The sequence below is a fragment of the Chiloscyllium punctatum genome, chromosome X (assembly GCF_047496795.1).
Source record: "Chiloscyllium punctatum isolate Juve2018m chromosome X, sChiPun1.3, whole genome shotgun sequence".
Taxonomy (NCBI): domain Eukaryota; kingdom Metazoa; phylum Chordata; class Chondrichthyes; order Orectolobiformes; family Hemiscylliidae; genus Chiloscyllium; species Chiloscyllium punctatum.
This window is the reverse complement of record NC_092791.1, coordinates 20,344,790-20,362,448: the sequence shown is the minus strand read 5'-3', so window position 1 is coordinate 20,362,448 and position 17,659 is coordinate 20,344,790. Positions and strand designations below refer to the sequence as shown.

At 42.6% G+C, this 17,659-nt stretch overlaps 2 protein-coding genes and 1 long non-coding RNA gene across 9 annotated transcripts in view; 1 reads left to right on the top strand and 2 right to left on the bottom strand.

Annotated features, from left to right (window-relative positions):
• Positions 1-206: 206 nt before the first annotated feature.
• On the bottom strand, positions 207-6,446 carry cox14 (cytochrome c oxidase assembly factor COX14). Of its 2 annotated transcripts, none has more exons than XM_072567261.1 (2): positions 6,028-6,446; positions 207-997 (listed from the first exon to the last, which is right to left on the bottom strand). In XM_072567261.1, the coding sequence occupies exon 2, from the start codon at positions 985-987 to the stop codon at positions 811-813; it is 177 nt and encodes a 58-aa protein (XP_072423362.1). In that variant the 5' UTR covers positions 988-997; positions 6,028-6,446; the 3' UTR covers positions 207-810. The 2 variants fall into 2 exon arrangements, with proteins under 2 accessions (XP_072423362.1, XP_072423361.1); XM_072567260.1 differs by lacking the exon at positions 6,028-6,446 and adding an exon at positions 5,637-6,015.
• LOC140471281 (uncharacterized) lies at positions 5,084-8,069 on the top strand. Its single transcript, XR_011956953.1, has 2 exons — positions 5,084-5,355; positions 5,577-8,069. It is a non-coding gene; the product is annotated as an uncharacterized lncRNA (long non-coding RNA).
• Positions 8,070-11,770: 3,701 nt separating this feature from the next.
• Positions 11,771-17,659, bottom strand: part of LOC140471274 (bromodomain adjacent to zinc finger domain protein 2A-like) — a 129,528-nt gene continuing 123,639 nt past the window's right edge. For all 6 annotated transcript variants that reach the window (XM_072567244.1, XM_072567240.1, XM_072567243.1 and 3 more), the window contains 5 exons: positions 17,338-17,473; positions 15,984-16,130; positions 14,895-15,124; positions 13,767-13,910; positions 11,771-12,148 (listed from right to left, as the gene is read on the bottom strand). In XM_072567244.1, coding sequence (XP_072423345.1) covers positions 11,995-12,148; positions 13,767-13,910; positions 14,895-15,124; positions 15,984-16,130; positions 17,338-17,473 — 811 coding nt within the window. In that variant the 3' untranslated portion in view covers positions 11,771-11,994. The remainder of the gene's footprint in view (positions 12,149-13,766; positions 13,911-14,894; positions 15,125-15,983; positions 16,131-17,337; positions 17,474-17,659) is intronic.

Genomic DNA, 17,659 nt, shown 5'->3' with positions numbered 1-17,659 from the left:
GGGACATTCAAGAAAAAGTCACTGTTCAACTACTTTCCATGAAATGTCAAGACTTGCTTCAATTTTAATGTAGCGCTTAAGGATTTGGCTCCAAATGGGCCATTGCTACCTCAGTTTTCAACCCACTGGGGTCCTGACCCCAGCCCCCACCACCATTAAAAGGCAACTGGAGCTGATAGAAGTGCACCTCAGAAAGAAGTCTCCAGTGAGAATGAAAGGAGAATTTTTAATGTTCAAAGTCAATTACAAGACTTGGTTACTGATTGCTTCAATATCAATACTATGCTCATGTACATTTCCTGATGCAAATTTAGTTTGTATGTGCATCAATGCCAATGTTTTCACAAGAACAGTAACAGGGTCTATGTTTGTCCCAGTTATCTACACACCTTCCTTCATCAGCGGGTCCTGGAGCAGTACTTGAATCCAGAGTCTCTGGTTCATAGGCAGGATGCTACCCATTGTTACAAATCCTGTGTGTGGAAAGGTTGCCAAATGCAACCATCCTGACACTGAACTCTATTACCTGGGTAACTGGGTCAAAAAAGCAACTGACTATTGAAGGACATGGCTTTCAAATGTGAAAAATCAAGGCTAAAATTCAGTTTTTCTGGTCTGGAGGAGCCAGAAACTCAAAACTTAAACGAGTGGGCAAAGTTACACATACAATCCATTGGAAAATTTTCAAGCAACTATTAAAGAGGAGGATTAAGACTACTAGGAAAACTTGGTTCTAGTAGTTACATAATATTAAATAGTATTCATTTTTGTCACAAAAGTTGCTTCTGCAGTCTGATGTAGAGACCGCTATTAGTCCTTTATCATTTCATTGACTTGGTCTTCAGCTGCTGCCTTTAAAGCCTTTTGTCTCTGGAAGTAGCGGTAGGCACGGGCACTACACAGATAACCACCATATATTGTCAGTAATATCATTGATCCAGAGAACATTCTGTACCCAATATCAGCAAGCCTCTTGGAGGACACCATTGTGGCAGATCTGAAACACAAATTTTTTATTAAATAAAAACACTTGCATTTCTGTAGCACCTTTTTACAATCTCAAGGTATCTAAACACCTTACACTACTTGGGAGCTGATGAAGTACTTCAGTGACTGTGCCCCTAACCAAGCTGTTCCTGTACAGTTACAGCACTGGCATTTACCCAACAATATGGAAAATTGCCCAGTTTATATGCTGTACACAATAAGGTCAAATTGAACCCGGCCACTTACTACCCCATCAGTCAACTCTCATTCACCAGTAAAGTGATGGAGGAGATAATCATCAGTGCTGTTGAGCAGCTTAACAACAGATCTGTTTCACTAACACTCAGTTTGGGATCCACCAGGGACACTCAGCTCCTTATCCAAACAGCCTTGATCCAAAATTCCAGGGGTGAGTGTGACATGACTCCAGCTAAGACACTGGTTGTGGGAGTGCTGGCAGAGATGGAGTTCATAATCAAGATCCTGGAACCCATAAGAAGTGGAGGCCACCTTTTGAAGGGAATGTAAAGACCAACTCTTGGATTAATATCTTGCATTATATTCTGTGTTTCAAGATGACACTGGAGTGTGGCAACACTAAACATCACTTTTTACTCTTTGCATACACGTGACAAACAACCATCTAACTGAAGGACAGCAGATACATGGGAACACAACCACAGCAAGTTCCGTTCCAAGCTACTCACCATCCTGACTTGGAAATGTATCACAGTTCCTTCAGAGTCACTCAGTCAAAGATCTGCAACTCCAATCTAACAGGTTTAGCTACAACAAATGGACTGCTGTGGTTCAAACGCAGCAGTTCACCATTACCTTCTGAAGGACAACTAGGGATGGACAATAAATGCTGGACCAGCCAGTGATACCCATATCCTGTGAATATTTTTAAAAAAGTGATAAAGAAACTTCTAGAAAGAATGTTTCAGGATTAAGTACTCATCCTGGGAAAGGCTGCATGAATTTAAGTGCAATTTGTGTTGAATTAATTAAAAGTTTTTATCAATGTGGATAAAGCTGTTGATGTGGTGTACACTGACTTCCAAAAGGCAAAATACAGTGCCACACCACAGACTTGTGAGCAAAATTGTACCTTACTGGAAAAAAAAAGGGATCGTAGCAACATCGATACAAAACTGGCTAAGTGGCAGTAATGGATTACTAGTTAATTGATTATTTTCAAGCTAGTGGAAAGTTTATAGTGGAACACCTTGAAGGTAAGTGTTGAGACCCTCACAATTAATAACTTAGACCGGTGTTTTGAAGACTTTTGAGGTTGTGAATCTTTGAATGATCCTAGTGGAGAGAGCAACTTAATTGACTGCTTAGTGAGTCCTGATTCCTGCTGCCTAAAAAGGTAGGCCCTCATCCTGCCCACCTTTTTAATCAACTGCCCTGTGAGGGAGATTGGGTGGTGGGGGGGGGTTGATGAAAAGAAGGGGAGATAGTAGACACAGCTGAACGATGGTAGCACTGACACTGCTGAACTCCCTCCATACCGCACTGGAGTGTCTCCTCAATTGTTCCTGAAATACACAGCTTTCTGGGTCCAAATGTCCAAAATAAAAATTTAAGCCAAGACTGGCACTATGCAGGGAAAAGGATCTTACTGTAGAAGCAAACTGGTAGCCAGCTACCATTCCCTTGCATCTTTACCCCACCCCCTTAAAAAGATACAGGCATATAGACTAGCTCCTGTTACTCGAGGATGGCACAACAACAAGCATAAGTCTAAATGACGGCAGCCTGACCAACAATAGCCATTACCTTTGCAATCACTTAAATGGCCAGGGACATAGACAGAAAGTGAAGAGATCATCAGCAATGCCAGATGAAAGCAAAGTACTGCAGCTACGTGAAATTTGGAAAAAGAGAATGCTGGAGAATCTGTCTGGTAGCATTTATAAAAAGAGAGAGTTAAAATTTCAAGCCTTGTATGCCTCCTCTCCAGAGTTTCTTCAGCAATCGGTCCACTCTTCCTCTGCTCCCAACATCTCCCCACACCCCCAAAGCAACTGCCCATTCATTCAGAGAAGGTCTAACACCTGCCGGTTTACTTCCTCCCTCCTTCCAAGGTCCCAGACACACCTTCCTGGTGAAGCATAGATTTACCTGCACTTCACACAATCTAGTCTACTGTGAGCAGTGAATACACTATGGTCTCCTCTACATTGGGGAGACAATGGGCAGACTGGGCAACACCTATGTTCTGTTTGCAAAACGATCCAGAACTTCTGGTTGCCTACCAATTCGGCCAACATCTGTCTCAGGCTTGTTGCAGTGCTCTAGTGAAGCTCAGCATAAGCTGGAAGAACACCACCTCATTGCCTGCTTCAGAACCTTGCAGCCTTCTGGACTCTATCAGGTTCAATAACTTTAGGGCTTGAGCACCAAAGGGTCTGTTTTCTGTGCTGTGTGACTTTATGACCTTCTCCCATCTCCTTACCCCAATCCCCACACTCAGCCTTGTCATCATATGGTCTGCTACCACAAGCAACCCATTGCCAGATACTAATGGTCCCTGTTAGCAGCTGTTGATTCCTCCAGGCTGACCTTTACCCATTCCTTTGTCTGTCCAACAGTTCTTTTTTCCCTCTCTCTCCCTCTCTCTCTATCCATTTATTGCTTACTCCTCCCTCTTCCCCATCTTCAGTATACATCCCAACCTTTTCCCAGCTACAATAATTTCAGAAGGAGGGTCACTGGACCTGGAATGTTAACAGATTTGAGCGGGATGACTATTCCAGGCAGCAGAGGTCTGCAGGTCAAAGCCACAGTGAGCCAAGGTACATCAAGGTAAGAGTGAGGCCATGTTCTTTGGGAACTGGGCCAACTGATCCTTCATCTCCCTCACCTTATAGGGAAGGTGATGGTTTAGTGGAATTATTGCTGGACTGTTAATCCAGAGACCCAGATAATGTTCTGGGGACCTGGGTTCAAATCCTGCCATGGCAGATGGTGGAATTTAAATTCAACTTTTACAAATCTGGAATTAAGAGACTAATGATGACCATGAATACACTGTTGATTGTCAGGGGAAAACCCATCTGTTTCCCTAATGTTATTTTTAGGAAGAAAACTGCAGTGGGTCTGGAGTCACATGTAGTCCAGACCTGGTGAGGATGGCAATGTGGTTGACTCTTAGCTGCCCTCTAGACAATTGGGAATGGGCAATAATTGCTGCCCAGCCAGCTACACCCTCACCCCCATGAATGAATTTTTAAAAACCCATCAGGACAGATTATCTTAAGGAACTGGGAACATGGGGCTGAACAAAGTCTTGGGAGGAGCGCACTGCCAAGGTGAAGCGGAAACGTCTTTTGGGAGCACCGCTTCCTCTCCATTGCAGGTAAAAACCTTTCTATCAGGTGGAGGCACTGTTGTTTTATGTGGCGCAGGTCTAGCCCATTCCCTGAACCTGTGCTGTTTCGGTCACGAGCCATCTTCCACTTCATCTAGAGGTCTAAGATGGATCATGTCTGCGGGGACTCCAAGTACAAAACTCTGGATAAGGGGAGGGGGGTAGAGAATGTACCAGCGTCACTGTCATCCTGATGGTCACCTTTGTATGCAACTGCATCAAACTGCATAAACCCTCAGTATGCAAACACCAATTGTCACTATATACTGAAGTTCTACCTGTCCTTGGTGCCACAGAACACTCCCAAGTATTGGACTGTTCCATATCACCTGTCCTTCATAAAGAAATTTACAAATCTTAAACCATTGGTTTGTCAGGAATTGGTCAGCATGTAGCATCCTTGAGACCCTGAGGAAAAAGGAGAGGATAGGTTCTGTCGTGTGGTTCCTAGAGCAGACTGTCAGAGTCATTTGGTTGAATGCCTCATCACCAGAAATGTCCATACAAGTACCAAGATGTTGCTTGGCTGGTGGTGAGAAGAGCACTAACTGTGAGATCCTTCATTTACATCTGGTCTGTCTGCACACTGCCCTCTGTGGGGGGGGGGGGGGGGGCAGGGGAGGTTTAAGAGATTGTCACACATCTCCTCCTCGAATGTTCCTGTGTAAAGGAAGTCTGTAAAAAGATGCAGTGGTTTTTGTCGAGGTTCATCCTGAGCAACTCTGTGATGTGAGACTCCGTGCTCTATGGTCTGTGGTCTGTTCCCTGAGATGCACACAACATCAATTGCGCCTGGAGGACTATCAATTTGATGAAAGGTGCTCTTTAGTCTTCCAATTTTGAGCAGACCAACAATAACAAGGAGTTGGCCCTAACTGAGTGACACATTCCAAGGTCCAGGATTATGTGCTGAGGAACACACTAAAGCTTGGGGCAGCTGTTACCAAGGCACAGTGGAGAAAGACCACTGTGAGGTCTTTCTGCTGAAGGTAAGTAGGAGTTAATTCAGTTATCGGACCTTTCTGATGCCTCAAATGCATATAAATATGGTCTTAAGTAAGAGGTGTCTGGTTTGTTTGGATAGTCAAATTCCAATGTTTGTTTCCTTGATATGCTACTGTACTGAACTGTGTTTGTGACTATGTATTAAGATATCTTTTAGGAATATACTTTTGAAGTTTAAAACAAAATTACTCTGCTTTCTCCATAGATGCTGCTAGACCTGCTGCGTTTCTCCAACACTTTCTGGTATGATTTCAGCAAAGCTAACCTTGCTTTCACAGCCTGGCTGCTCGCTGAAGGATGTTGAGGCCTCATTCGTTGCCTCCAACGCCGCTTTGTTATGAGCTGATGGGTCTAGTGGAGGCGTTATCTCCAAATCCAGCCCGGACCCAGGTGAACGCGGTTCAACTTGTGAAATAAACGGCGCCATCGATGGCCTCGGAGTTTAGGCTTGACCCCCTGAGGTTCGACCCGCATTTCCAACAAGGCTACCTCCAGGCGGCCCTGCGTCCCAGCCTCGACTTTCGCCGGGCCCGAAGGCCACAGTTCTCGCTATCGCTTCCCCAGCACAGGATCAACCGCCAGACGCTACTTTTGCCGCCTAAACGCAGAGAAAGTCGGTTTCCAAAGCCGAACCTTCCCCCGAATCATTAACTCACCGAGTCTCTGTCTCCGTGCTTCTCCAGCTCGAGCGGCGACCGTCGAGGACACAGGTCAAAGGTTACACACCCCAACACCCGCTCTCCTTGCTGCTGTATATTTTAATTTTTAGATTCGAGGTGGCTCACCGTCGTTTTCTCGACGGTAATAAACGCTGGACCGAGCCAGCGACACACACCTCCTGCAAATCAAGTTTTTTAAAAATTTGGTACGTCAGCAGCCGGATTGGCAAGTTTTTATAGAGCCCAGGACCCAATCTAGATAAATTCGAAAAGGACGGAATAACAAGACCGATGTTAGATTGAAGGCGCTGACTGGTAGATATGTTTTTAAATCAATATGTTCAGACACACTTCTGGATCAGATGCTACTTGAACCTAGGTCACCTAGCTCAGACGCCATATTGGGAGTACCATGTATAATTCTGGTCGCCCTGTTATAGGAAGCATGTTATTAATCTGGAAAGGATGTAAAAAGATTTAGCAGGATGTACTGGAGATTTTGAGTAATAAGGAGAGGCTGGGACTTTTTTTCCCTGGAATGTAGGAAGCTCAGGGATGATCTTATAGAGGTTTATAAAATCATGACCGGTATAAATAAGATGAATAGCCAAGGCCTTTTCCTCAGGATAGAGGAGTCCAGAACTAGAGGGCATAGGTTTAAGGTAAAAGTGGAAAGATTTAAAAGGGACTTAACGGTCAACTTCTTTCACACAGAGGGTGGTGCCGTGTATGGAATGAGCTGACAGAGGCAGTAGAAGCAAATACAATTACAACATTTAAAACATATTTGGACAGGTACATGAATAGGAAGGGTTTAGAGGGATATGGTCCAAATGTAAGCAAATAGGACTAGTTCAGTTTAGGAAACCTGGTCAGCATGGATGAGTTCGGCCAAAGGTCTGTTTCCATGCTGTATGAATCCAGAAGCACTACCACTGCACCATTCCATTTTAATAGAGTTGGTTGAAATAGGGACTGAAGGGAGATTTATGTGGATCTGAAATGCTACTGTAGATGTGACAGATGCTGCTGCACCTGCTGAGTTTCTCCAGCAACTTCAGGTTTGTTTCAGATTTTCTATGGTTCTTTGTTTTATAATTAATTAAGAGATAATAACTGGTGGCTTGAAACATTTTATTGCATTAAAAATCATTTTTCTTTATCTTCAGTGATTTCAAAGCAAACTACTAAATGTAATCATCCCAAACTATAGTTTCATGATGCTGAAAAATTAATTGTGGAAAAAGTAGATTTTAAACACTTTTAAATCAACTCATGTCCCATACTGATGTTCAGAAATGCTTATACATAGTTTTTCGATTTGCCAAGGTCTGTCATCAGTTATGGTTCAAAGGATTCCTCTGCACTGCTGCCAATGATGGACTAGTCCAGCTTTGGCCAAATTCATCAGGAGATCATTAGGGTTCGACCAACATATCATTTGTAAGGATCCATGAAGGATGGAAATGCTGCACAGACTGAGGGCTTGAAATGAATTCGTTCAGTGGGAAGAAATGGAAGTAGCAATAATCTTGAAGAAAAACAGGAGAATCAACTCACCTCAAAGCCCCCTTTCTGTACAGGATTCAATTTGAAGTGCACACATCCTGTGTTCCAGAGTGTAGTTGTCACGTCCAACCGCAAAAATAAGGCTCCTAATGAGCTTGAAAACTATTTAATAGTAAACTGGTGGCTAACACAAACAAAACTGCTTTGCTCATCCACTCAGCAATCAGTAGCGAACAGGCCAGGATCCTGAGAAATATATAGGAGAGGTTGTGGTTTTATTCAAGATGACAGAGCACGTGAGGCTCATCAACCACCATTTATATTTGCTCAATTAGTTTGCAGAAGATATTTATTGAATTTTCATACTACTTTCATGACGAAGCTGGAATCTGAGAACATATGACAAAATCATAGATTTTATCTTAGAAGTATATGCCATTTCTGTGCAGAGATGGAGTCACCAAGTGTTGTCGACTGACATGCATCTTAACCCAATGTGCCATGTTTCTCCCATAAAATAACATTCAAAATGTTGAGTCTCAGATTTCTCTTGTTCCTCCGTATAATGTGACTTTATTGAACTCACAATATATTCTACAGTTGCACTTGCATTACAACACCCGTCACAGCATGATTTAGAGAGGTCCTCTCGTTTAAAAGCTTCTTTTTAGAAAGGTTGTTGGTCCTAAAAATATATAGAAACGAATGAACTTTCAGTCACAAAAAAAAACTGTACATTATAAAACAGTTCTCAACGGCAAAGGTGGTCATATAAAAGGGTGTTCCTTTACGTAAAAGGAATAAGGAATGGTTTCTTCCATATGCGGACCAGTTAGGTTTGTGTAACTGATCCTCGTGACTTAATTTCCACGTTGACTCAAATTATTGTTTTTGAATATTGTTTTTTGATGGGTTTTGTCTGTGTGGGTCGGTAGTGTTTGATAATGGGATATTCTGTCCCTTCTTTTGCCCCTCCCACTTTGTTTCATCAGTGTCGTGTACACCAGAGGTGAAACAAAAGCTGCTGCTGGGTGTAATTGTGTAATAAACAGAATGTGGAAGGCTATGTGCATGAGAACAGGTGACTGTACTTGTGTATGTGCATGTGTGAGTATGAGAGAGAGAGATTGTGGATGGGTGTGTGTGTGAGAAAGTGTGTGGAATGGGTGGGGTGGGGTATGTGTATATATGTATGTGCGGTATATTTCTATTTCTAAAAACACTAGTCAGGGACTGAACGGATCCCAAAGTGTTCACATATGTTGACAAGTTCATCTGGGGCCCCAATTCACCTCTGCCATATTCACCAGCACCCTCAAGGAGAGAGTTAATGCTTCTTGAATATTACCTGATATTTATTACATGTTCAACTTTCATCATACCTGCACGTATGGAAGCGGGAGGCAAAGAAAACATTTCTCATACTCTTGTTAAAATTAGAGACACAGTTTCCTGCGTACACTCTCTCAGTCTACGATACCTAGTGTAGAGTGGGATGGGACTTTAAATAAAGCTTCCATTGCAACTGAGCATGTTACAACATGCTTTCTGAGGTTTAACATCTCAGATTATTTTGGCTTTTCCAGGGCTGTATCATACTGGTTAAAGTTCCCTCATCTACAAATAATTCATAAATTCTAAGTGTTGTTTGTAACCACATTTGTTTTAGGTGAAATTTGTGCTCATCAATTTGATAGTTTGAGAAAATGGAAAAATTTGCACCAATTTGTTTCATTCCGACCTCACAGAGAAAGAAAGAAAGAATTATATCTTACAGTGTGTCTAAAAATGCATCCCTTCCTCAGTACCACACAGAAGTTTCAATAACCTCTGTCCATCTCTCTCAATCTATTGCCAACCTAACTGAGTTCACTGGGACATGTGGCAAGTTTCCAGTGAGATTCCCACTTCAGGAACCTGCTGGTGTGAATTACAAGCTAAATGGCACTTGAAATATCCCAATAATTGGAACCACCCACAGATTTCAGTTGAGATCAGGACCATTGATTGATAATTATTTGAAATCAGAACAGAGGGAAAGGAGCCTGTAACAAGACATGATCCATTCATCAGGGCTACCTCAAAGCTGTTACACTTATTTTCTGTGATTGATCACCCCTTTCTTTGGCACCTCTGGAAAGAAGAGGTAAGCAGATGGGAGGGAAATTTTCTGGGGACATGAGTCTCATTTCTGTTTGCATTCAATGGGTGGAGGGAGTGAAGTCCTAGACGGGATAGTGAGGTGACAGTCCCAAAAGAATATTGCATTATTATTCCACTGAGAGCCTGCTAGATTTCTAACTGGAACATGGAAGAGAGTCTCAACCAATACATTTTAGCCTAACCTCAGAAGCATACCCCTTACACCAGGAGAATCTTTCACATGAACTAAGTGGATCCTCTCAGTAAGATTGCCAATTCTGTGCTGTGGGCCTCTGTCTGTTGGAAACTTGATTGAATCATTTCTTTTGGACCTTATCAACAAGTATGTTTGGGGTGGATTTGCACATTAATCATGAGAGGTGAAAAGTTAAAAGTTGATCACACTGCATCCCTCCTTTAATCAGATCTATTTCTGTTAGAGAGACTTGATCTTTGATCTTAGCTATCAGATTGACTTGGCATTTTAAACATTTTCAGCTGCAATCCAGCCATTTACGAACACAAACATGATTGTTTTCCTTGTCTCCATCTTAAACCAATGCAACGTCCAATCACCACAATCATCTGTTGTTCTGTGTGTGTCAGACACAAGCATATTTCAGGTAGAATCTTAGAATTGTTCACTAAAACACACCTACTCAAAAGCAGCAAGCGCAATCACATCTATTTTGTAATGTAAGCCAGACGATGTTTAGCCATCTACCTGGAGCAGTCTGAAAAACCTGCATGAAATTTACTGCACACATGCACTCTTCCTTTTATTAAATCTATTTACCTTCCCAACAATCTGTCAGTCACACGAGATTCGACGTGAATGCTGTGTTTGGAATGTAGCCACACTTTGAACTTTACTGTGACTTGTACTCTGAGGAGCACAAGAGGGCCCAAATTTGTAAGTTTGGGGTGAGGGGGAACATTGTAGTGAGTGTCAATAATATGGGGACATTGGACATTGTAGTGAAAGACAAGAACGTGAATTTCAATGGACTCTATATTTCCAACGTGGAGCAAGAGCTATGACATTCATATTCATCCTTGGGGGGGGGGAAAAATAATTATTGCTATATTGCTGCAGATGATGCTTTGTAAATCTTTAACTACGCTCCAGGAATGGTTACAGTTGGCCCAAGATTTCTAGAACTGGAATTACTAAATGGCATTGTGCTGTCTGGACTGGGAACTTATCACTCCAGATTTCATCTTCGTCGCTGCCCCCCGCCTCCCAAACAAAAGTTCTGGAGCTCAGTGCAAAATTTAAAAAAACAACATAAATAATATTATTTACTAAATGTCACAAATATAAATAGATATTAGTGAAATCTGGACGTGATGGGTAATTTCGTCCCTTACAGCTCTTTGTACTGGTTATGTCACTTGTGTGTGATGTTGTCTGCCTCATTGCTGAGGGAGGTTGATGCAGGGAGAGAGGGTCAGAACAGAAGAAAAATTCACAAAATGTTTGGAATGCTGTTTTTAAGATGAACATTTCTGTGGCTGCTCCTTTTCATAGAGGTGGAATGCTGCTTTTGTGACTTTGGGCAACATAAGAGCTAAACTCTGTGTATGGCACTTAGCCGTTGGCTGTCACTGTATTGTTCATCTGATTTGTCACCTCTATCAGCCCCTACGTTTACTTAAAGGAGAAAGCCTTGTCCTGGCCAATTCAAAAGCTCATACAGTTCAGACCAGATGAGTGCTGACCTGCAACGTTCCTAAAACAGACACGTCATTGCCATGAGTCAGCACAGTAAACATTTCAATGGGGAAATAAATAATTCTCTGGGCTGAGTACTGAAACAATTTAGTGAAAGCTCAGGTGTCACTGGAAGAGCATGAGAATGCAGGTTTAAGTCCCACTCTGTGTTAGTTGATGAACATGTAACATAATTAACCTGTGCCTTTCCCACTTTGAAATAGCTTTACTCCAATTGTTCTCACCCCTCTTGAAATGAATGATGAAGTGCAGTAACTGGCAGCAAAGTCTAATGGTATCAAGCAATCTATTGAGCACCCCTTGTTGTGATGTCCATTCCCCACATATTCAACCTCGGCATCTAAAAGCTAAGACTGACACATTAAGGATAGGGTTTATTTTTAAATACTGTGGATTAATTTCCACCATTGAGCCACATGAAACTGTCAAAACCTATTTCATTTCCAGTCCTGAGCAGCCAACAGCCAGAGATGGCTTTTGACAATTCACACCAAGCTCATATTTTACACAGAGCTTCGGAGGAGCAATGTTTCTGGGCCTTATCTTGAACTCCATTGCCCCAATTTTCTGATGACTGTCTAGCTTGAATGGTAAAACTCGGCCCATCGACTCTCAAAGAATTTCCTCATTATGTATCCTGCTCGTCCGACTTCCGAGTCATCCTCATTAAAGGTCATACAGTTATCAAACACCAGCGTAGTGTCTTCAGCAAACTCCTCACAAGTCAAGTATCTGTTCAGAGAAATCATTTCAAAATATTTAGTGACTTTGAAAAATATCTCTCAGCAAACTCCACTGTTCTCATTATTCTACTTGTCAGTGCTGTGTATTTCACAGTTCAGTATGCAAATCCACTATGCAGTGGGCTACAGTGCTACACAAACCAGAAATGTGCTGCTTCAATCTCTGGTCAAAGGTCAGTTAGCTACATCTTGAGAAACCAACTGGCTTCAGTGTCACTAAACCAGGGAGGGAGGGAGAATGAGGGTTCTACCAATGGTCCCTGCTGAAATTTGGCTGTGCACACACCATGCACATGGAGTCACTGGTATGGACCTAACAATGAGCAGCAGATGAGTAGTCGGCCATACCAGCATGGCACCAAACATAACCATGTCCTCATCAGATGTCTACAAGCAAGCAATTTGGAGAGAGCCAGTTGCATAGTAATCTAGAGTGAGAGCAGTGACCCTTTGAGATGTGTGTGTAGTTAAGTCCCACATTAAACTCTGAATTAGACAGCAATCTGTAGACTTCAAGACAGGTTACTCATATTTAATGTAATAAGTGCTGGTCACATCTGGTGAACAATAAAACAAAATCTTCTAGTGTGATTTGGAGTGATTCAGGCCACACGTGTCCCACTTGATAGGCCCCTGTCTCTAACGGACATTAAAAAAAGAAAGATCTACATTTATAAAGAGCTTTTCATGACCACCTGATATCTCAAAGCACTTAACAGCCAATGAAATAAAAACAAAAAACTGCGGACATTGGATGAAGGGTTCTGATGAATGGTCATTGGACATGAAATGTGCACAGGATCAGACAAAAAGGACAAATGGAGGTTGGCTCCCCTGTCCCGGTACAGGCCCCCCACACCCAATGTCAATGCACAGAGAATGCGATGGTGCCATTAGCACAGGCATAGTTGCTCCCTGAGACCTGTCTTGTGGCCAGTTAACATCATGGGCTGCATTTGTGCAATGCAGTGGCAATTTTGGTGTAATGGATAATGACTGCACATTTTAAACTATTGTAAAGTAGGAAGAGTGGAAGTCAAATTTTCACAGACAACCATATAGCCATGGCCAGATAGTCAGTTTTTGTCATGTTGATTGTGGGATAAATATTGATCAGGAGGCCATGGAGAACTTATCTGCTTTTCTTTGAAATGGTGCCATGGGATGTAATATTCACCTGAGCAAGTAAATGGGCCTTAATTTAACATCTGTTGAAAGATAGGACTTATATCAAGTACAGCACTGCCACAGGACTGGATTTTTGGTGCTCAAGTCCTCGAATGAGACTTGAACCTAGAGCTTTGTGACTCAGAAGCAAGTGTGCAAACAACTGAGCCAAGGCACATTTGAGAAGTGCATTAAAGCGTTCCATATGTTCATTAAGAAAGGTCCATGCCATTAGTGGTCATTAAAGCAGGGAATCCTCCTCTTCCCTGATCATAATGATCTGGCGTCCAGTGCCAGTGCATTCTGATCAATTCCCACCCACAAACACAGATGAGATAAAGCATGAGTTTTCTTCCTCTTAAAACCTCCTGCCTTGACTCCTTTATATTTGACTGTTTCTCTCTTTAACTTTCAACAATCATTGCGATAATAATACTTACTTCCCACTAATCAACTTTCTCCTGATGGTGGAAAAGTCCATGGGCCTTTTGATGATTTTCCTATAGCCAGGCACCAGCCTTGGGTTCACAGGATGCAGGAAGGGCCAGGCATCCTCGTGGGCTTCCATTTCCATGAGGATAACCCTGTAGAGTACAATTCCCAGCATTAGACTTGAATCATGTCAGAGATTTGATGCAGCATTGTCACATGTGACAATGAGGGGTGGGTTGGAAATTCCCATCTGTCAGCTTAGGATCTTGGGATTGAGGGCATGTCAGTCAGGAAGGACTCTCCATCTCCATCTCTTGTCCCCAAGACAGACAGAAAGTCACACCATGCCTCAGTCACACATACAACAGGGCGGAAGTGGGCACTGCAGATGCTGGAGATTAGAGTCAAGATTCGAGTGGTGCTGGAAAAGCACAGGTCAGGCAGCATCCGAAGAGCAGGAAAATCGACGTTTCAGGCAAAAGCCTCATGAAGGGCTTTTGCCTGAAACGTCAATTGTCCTGCTCCTTGGATGCTGCCTGACCACCAAGGAGCAGGACAATTGACGTTTCAGGCAAAAGCCCTTCATGAGGCTTTTGCCTGAAATGTCGATTTTCCTGCTCTTCGGATGCTGCCTGACATGCTGTGCTTTTCCAGCACCACTCGAATCTTGACTCACACAACAGTCAATTATAGAAAGCTAGTGATTGTTAATTCATGGTTTTGGTAGACTCTTGACGAAGTTCACCATTTGAAATTATCAGAATAATCCTGATTTGTGCTGAATACTGATCACAAATAATCACAGTTACAGCTGGCCTCGGTGTTAGGAGGGGATGAATAAATATCAGCCAGGGTTCCAAGTGCTGACTGATGGAAACTTGATGATGATGCCTTTTATAGTTCAATAGGCACTTGTTGTCTGTATTCATGTATGAAGAATAACCACTAAAGTGAAACAATAGAAGGTGTCTATTGTTGGGGAGTTGTAGGCCAACAAGACATCTTTAAGAGAGGATAAAACTGGAGAGGAAAATCAACATTCTTTCACTGACATCCCGGAACAGAAAAATGGAATTAGTAAAAGCCAGCAGAAAGTAAACAGCCTTGTTCAGGGAACACACACTACTGGCTCTTACTCGCATAACATGAGGTCACTGGATTGGTCTCGGTTTGATATTTTCTTCCTCTTGGCAGCTGGAGATCCCCCTCGCAATGAACACTTTCTTCTGCGTTTCTTCATATATTTTCTAGGACAATGTGGGTCAAAATACTCAAAGTCATTGGCTTTGTTTGTGAAATGCCTCCTGTTTCTTCTCTGTTTGCTTTCTCTCTGGGATGCCCCACTCCTGACAGACTGGTTACTTGCCTGGAAAAAAGAAACAAAGTTGGTCACAGTGCTCCCACAGCCCAGCTCCAGTGAGCAGCTGCAGAGATAATTGTGCACATACCTGAACGTGTTACCTGATGGATAGTGTAGAGATGAGAATGGGACTGGTTATCCTGGCTGTTCACACTTTATCTTTAAGTGCTCACACTATTAAAAGGTGTCTGAATGCCTTCTTGATCTGCGTTTCGTCTCATGGGGAGAAAAATATCAAGTAGTTTCCCACAAAAAATGTAACCCAGTGGGAAGGCTCAAGAGCTGGGCGCAAACTGAAGGCAGTCTCATCAAAAGTCAACTGAGTTCTTGTTACTCTAAGTGAGGGTTTGCCTCAACAGTACCATTTGTTTCAGTTGTCCAACTACAAATATTTGAATACATTGGTGTGGTAGCTGAGAGGTGTGGGAAGCTTGGAGTGAATTAACTGGAAGACAATTGTAAGGAAGAGCAATCATTATTCATCTCTTGTCTAATGGTTCTTATTGGAAAATTTGCATGTGATGCTTTGGGCAAGGTCAGGCCTGATATGGATTTTCTCTGGGGTCAAATAGCCAGTGACCCTCACTGTTCAGGTTTCTGACTGAAGAATGGGCACTTGACCAACAGACTGGAGATGAATGTTAGGAGGTGGGAGGATGACGAGATTGGCAAGAAATTAATTCTTGCTGGGTAGGGGAGCAAATTGCATTCTCTGGGCTAGGTGTGTACACTATGTTAGATACAACAGCAATAAGTGAGTATTGTAATGTTAGGAGTTTATTTCAGAAAGAATTTACTAAATGACAGTATCTGACCCTGAGAACCAGTTCAGAATCTCAATCCTGTCAAACCGTAAGCTCCTTACCATGGCAATGCAGATCGGACAGAACCAGTCTCCCTCTGGAATCTCAACAATCTTGGGCTTGAGGCAGTAGGTGTGACATCCCTGATCACAATTGTCGCACAGCAGCAAAAACTCATCTTTGTCCCCCTTTCCACAGATCTGACATGACTGTAGAATAAATTCATGAAGTGACACTGTTTAAATCCAGGTGCGAGTGTAAAATGAACAGAAGGCATCTGATTGGCTGGAGGCAGGGTCAGAAGCAGTTTTAATACTCCAACCCACTGCTCCATCCGGTCAGAATCAGCACTCTGTATCCAAAGTCAGAAGTCACACACAATTATGGTGCAGCGAAGACTGAAAACAAAAAATGCTGGAAATCACAGTGGGTCAAGCAGCATCCATGGAAAGAGAGCAAGCTAATGTTTCGAGTCTAAATGACTTTTCATCAGAGCTAGTTCAATGAAAGTGTACTCCCACAGCAGAAGCAGCAACAGTAAATTCTGACTAAACGTACCCATTCCAACAGCATAATGTTAGAATCCATTTCCTGCACCAGTCACTTAGGTGACCAGGTGGAGAACATGGATTCACTGTCCTTGGACAGTGATGGTACTCAGGCTAGCCATACGTGCCTAGTGTAGTGGGTCTCAGACTAAAGTGGATATCAATTGGAGGTTTTTCGCCTGAAGTGTGGCAGAGTTAGCAAGGAAATACACATGATTTGTTGTTGGCATAGGCTTGGAAAGAGGTTGCCACAGTGTGTGAATAAAAGGTGCAAGTTAGAGGAATGGTGATGGAGAGAATGCCGGAAGGATCAGGTAATATTGGTGAGGTTAGTGGACAACAGAGTAAATGGGCCAAGACCCAGACACAGATGACAGAGGAATAGACAGATGGTGAGACACATACCATTAAATGTCATTACATGGATCTGTGGTTTTTGACTGATGTGTCATGAGAACTGGCCAAGTGGTGCTGTGAAATTTTATATAAAGGTATTGAAAATCAATGTAAAACAATGCCACCAGATTAAGGGCCACAAATAGTCTGAAAGAGTTGAGTAGATTTTAAAAACGTGTCTGTGCTCACAATGGAAGACAGTTTATTTTGCCAGTGGATTTGAAACATTAATGCTTTTGATCCTTCTTTATCTTGTTGTATCTTGTTTTATGTTGTAAACCTCTCTCGTAAGGCTGTAACCATACATGCAAGTAAGCGTGGTGTTTAAGAGCAATCAATTCAGCTGAAAACAGTGGGCGTGCCATGGAATTGTCTGTCTCTGTGAAGTAAATTGTGTTACTAAAAAGGTTGGGAACCACTGAGATAGATATTACAAGTTACATTAATTCCAAGAGTGAAATATCTTGCTTACCACTTTCATGATAGATTTCTCCCAGGCAATGGCCCTCTCGAGTTGTTGAATGCACATGAATACCTGAGCAGCATTTGTGCATTTCAGTAAGGTTTCTCGCCACACACTTAAGCCAGGAGAGATGTGACCTTCATTGCTGTGTGAAAGACACAAAGAAAGCCATTCAGTTTGTTGTTCACTGGATGCCTCCACTGCCACAGAACAGGTGAATGATCTCCCCTGCTAAGGCATGGAACATTCTTATGCAACCTTTGCACGTCTTTAACAATAACACCATATGGAAGTCAAGCTCTGAATCTCCCCTGGGAAGATGGAGTGAAGA

Bases quoted from the DNA above. Each gene is read 5' to 3' on its own strand.
- cox14 (XM_072567260.1), bottom strand. From the start codon at position 5,683: ATGAGGCCTCAACATCCTTCAGCGAGCAGCCAGGCTGTGAAAGCAAG. The intron at 998-5,636 runs GTTAGCTTTGCT...TTTGTGTTTCAG, and splicing joins AGCCAGGCTGTGAAAGCAAG to ATCTGCCACAATGGTGTCCT.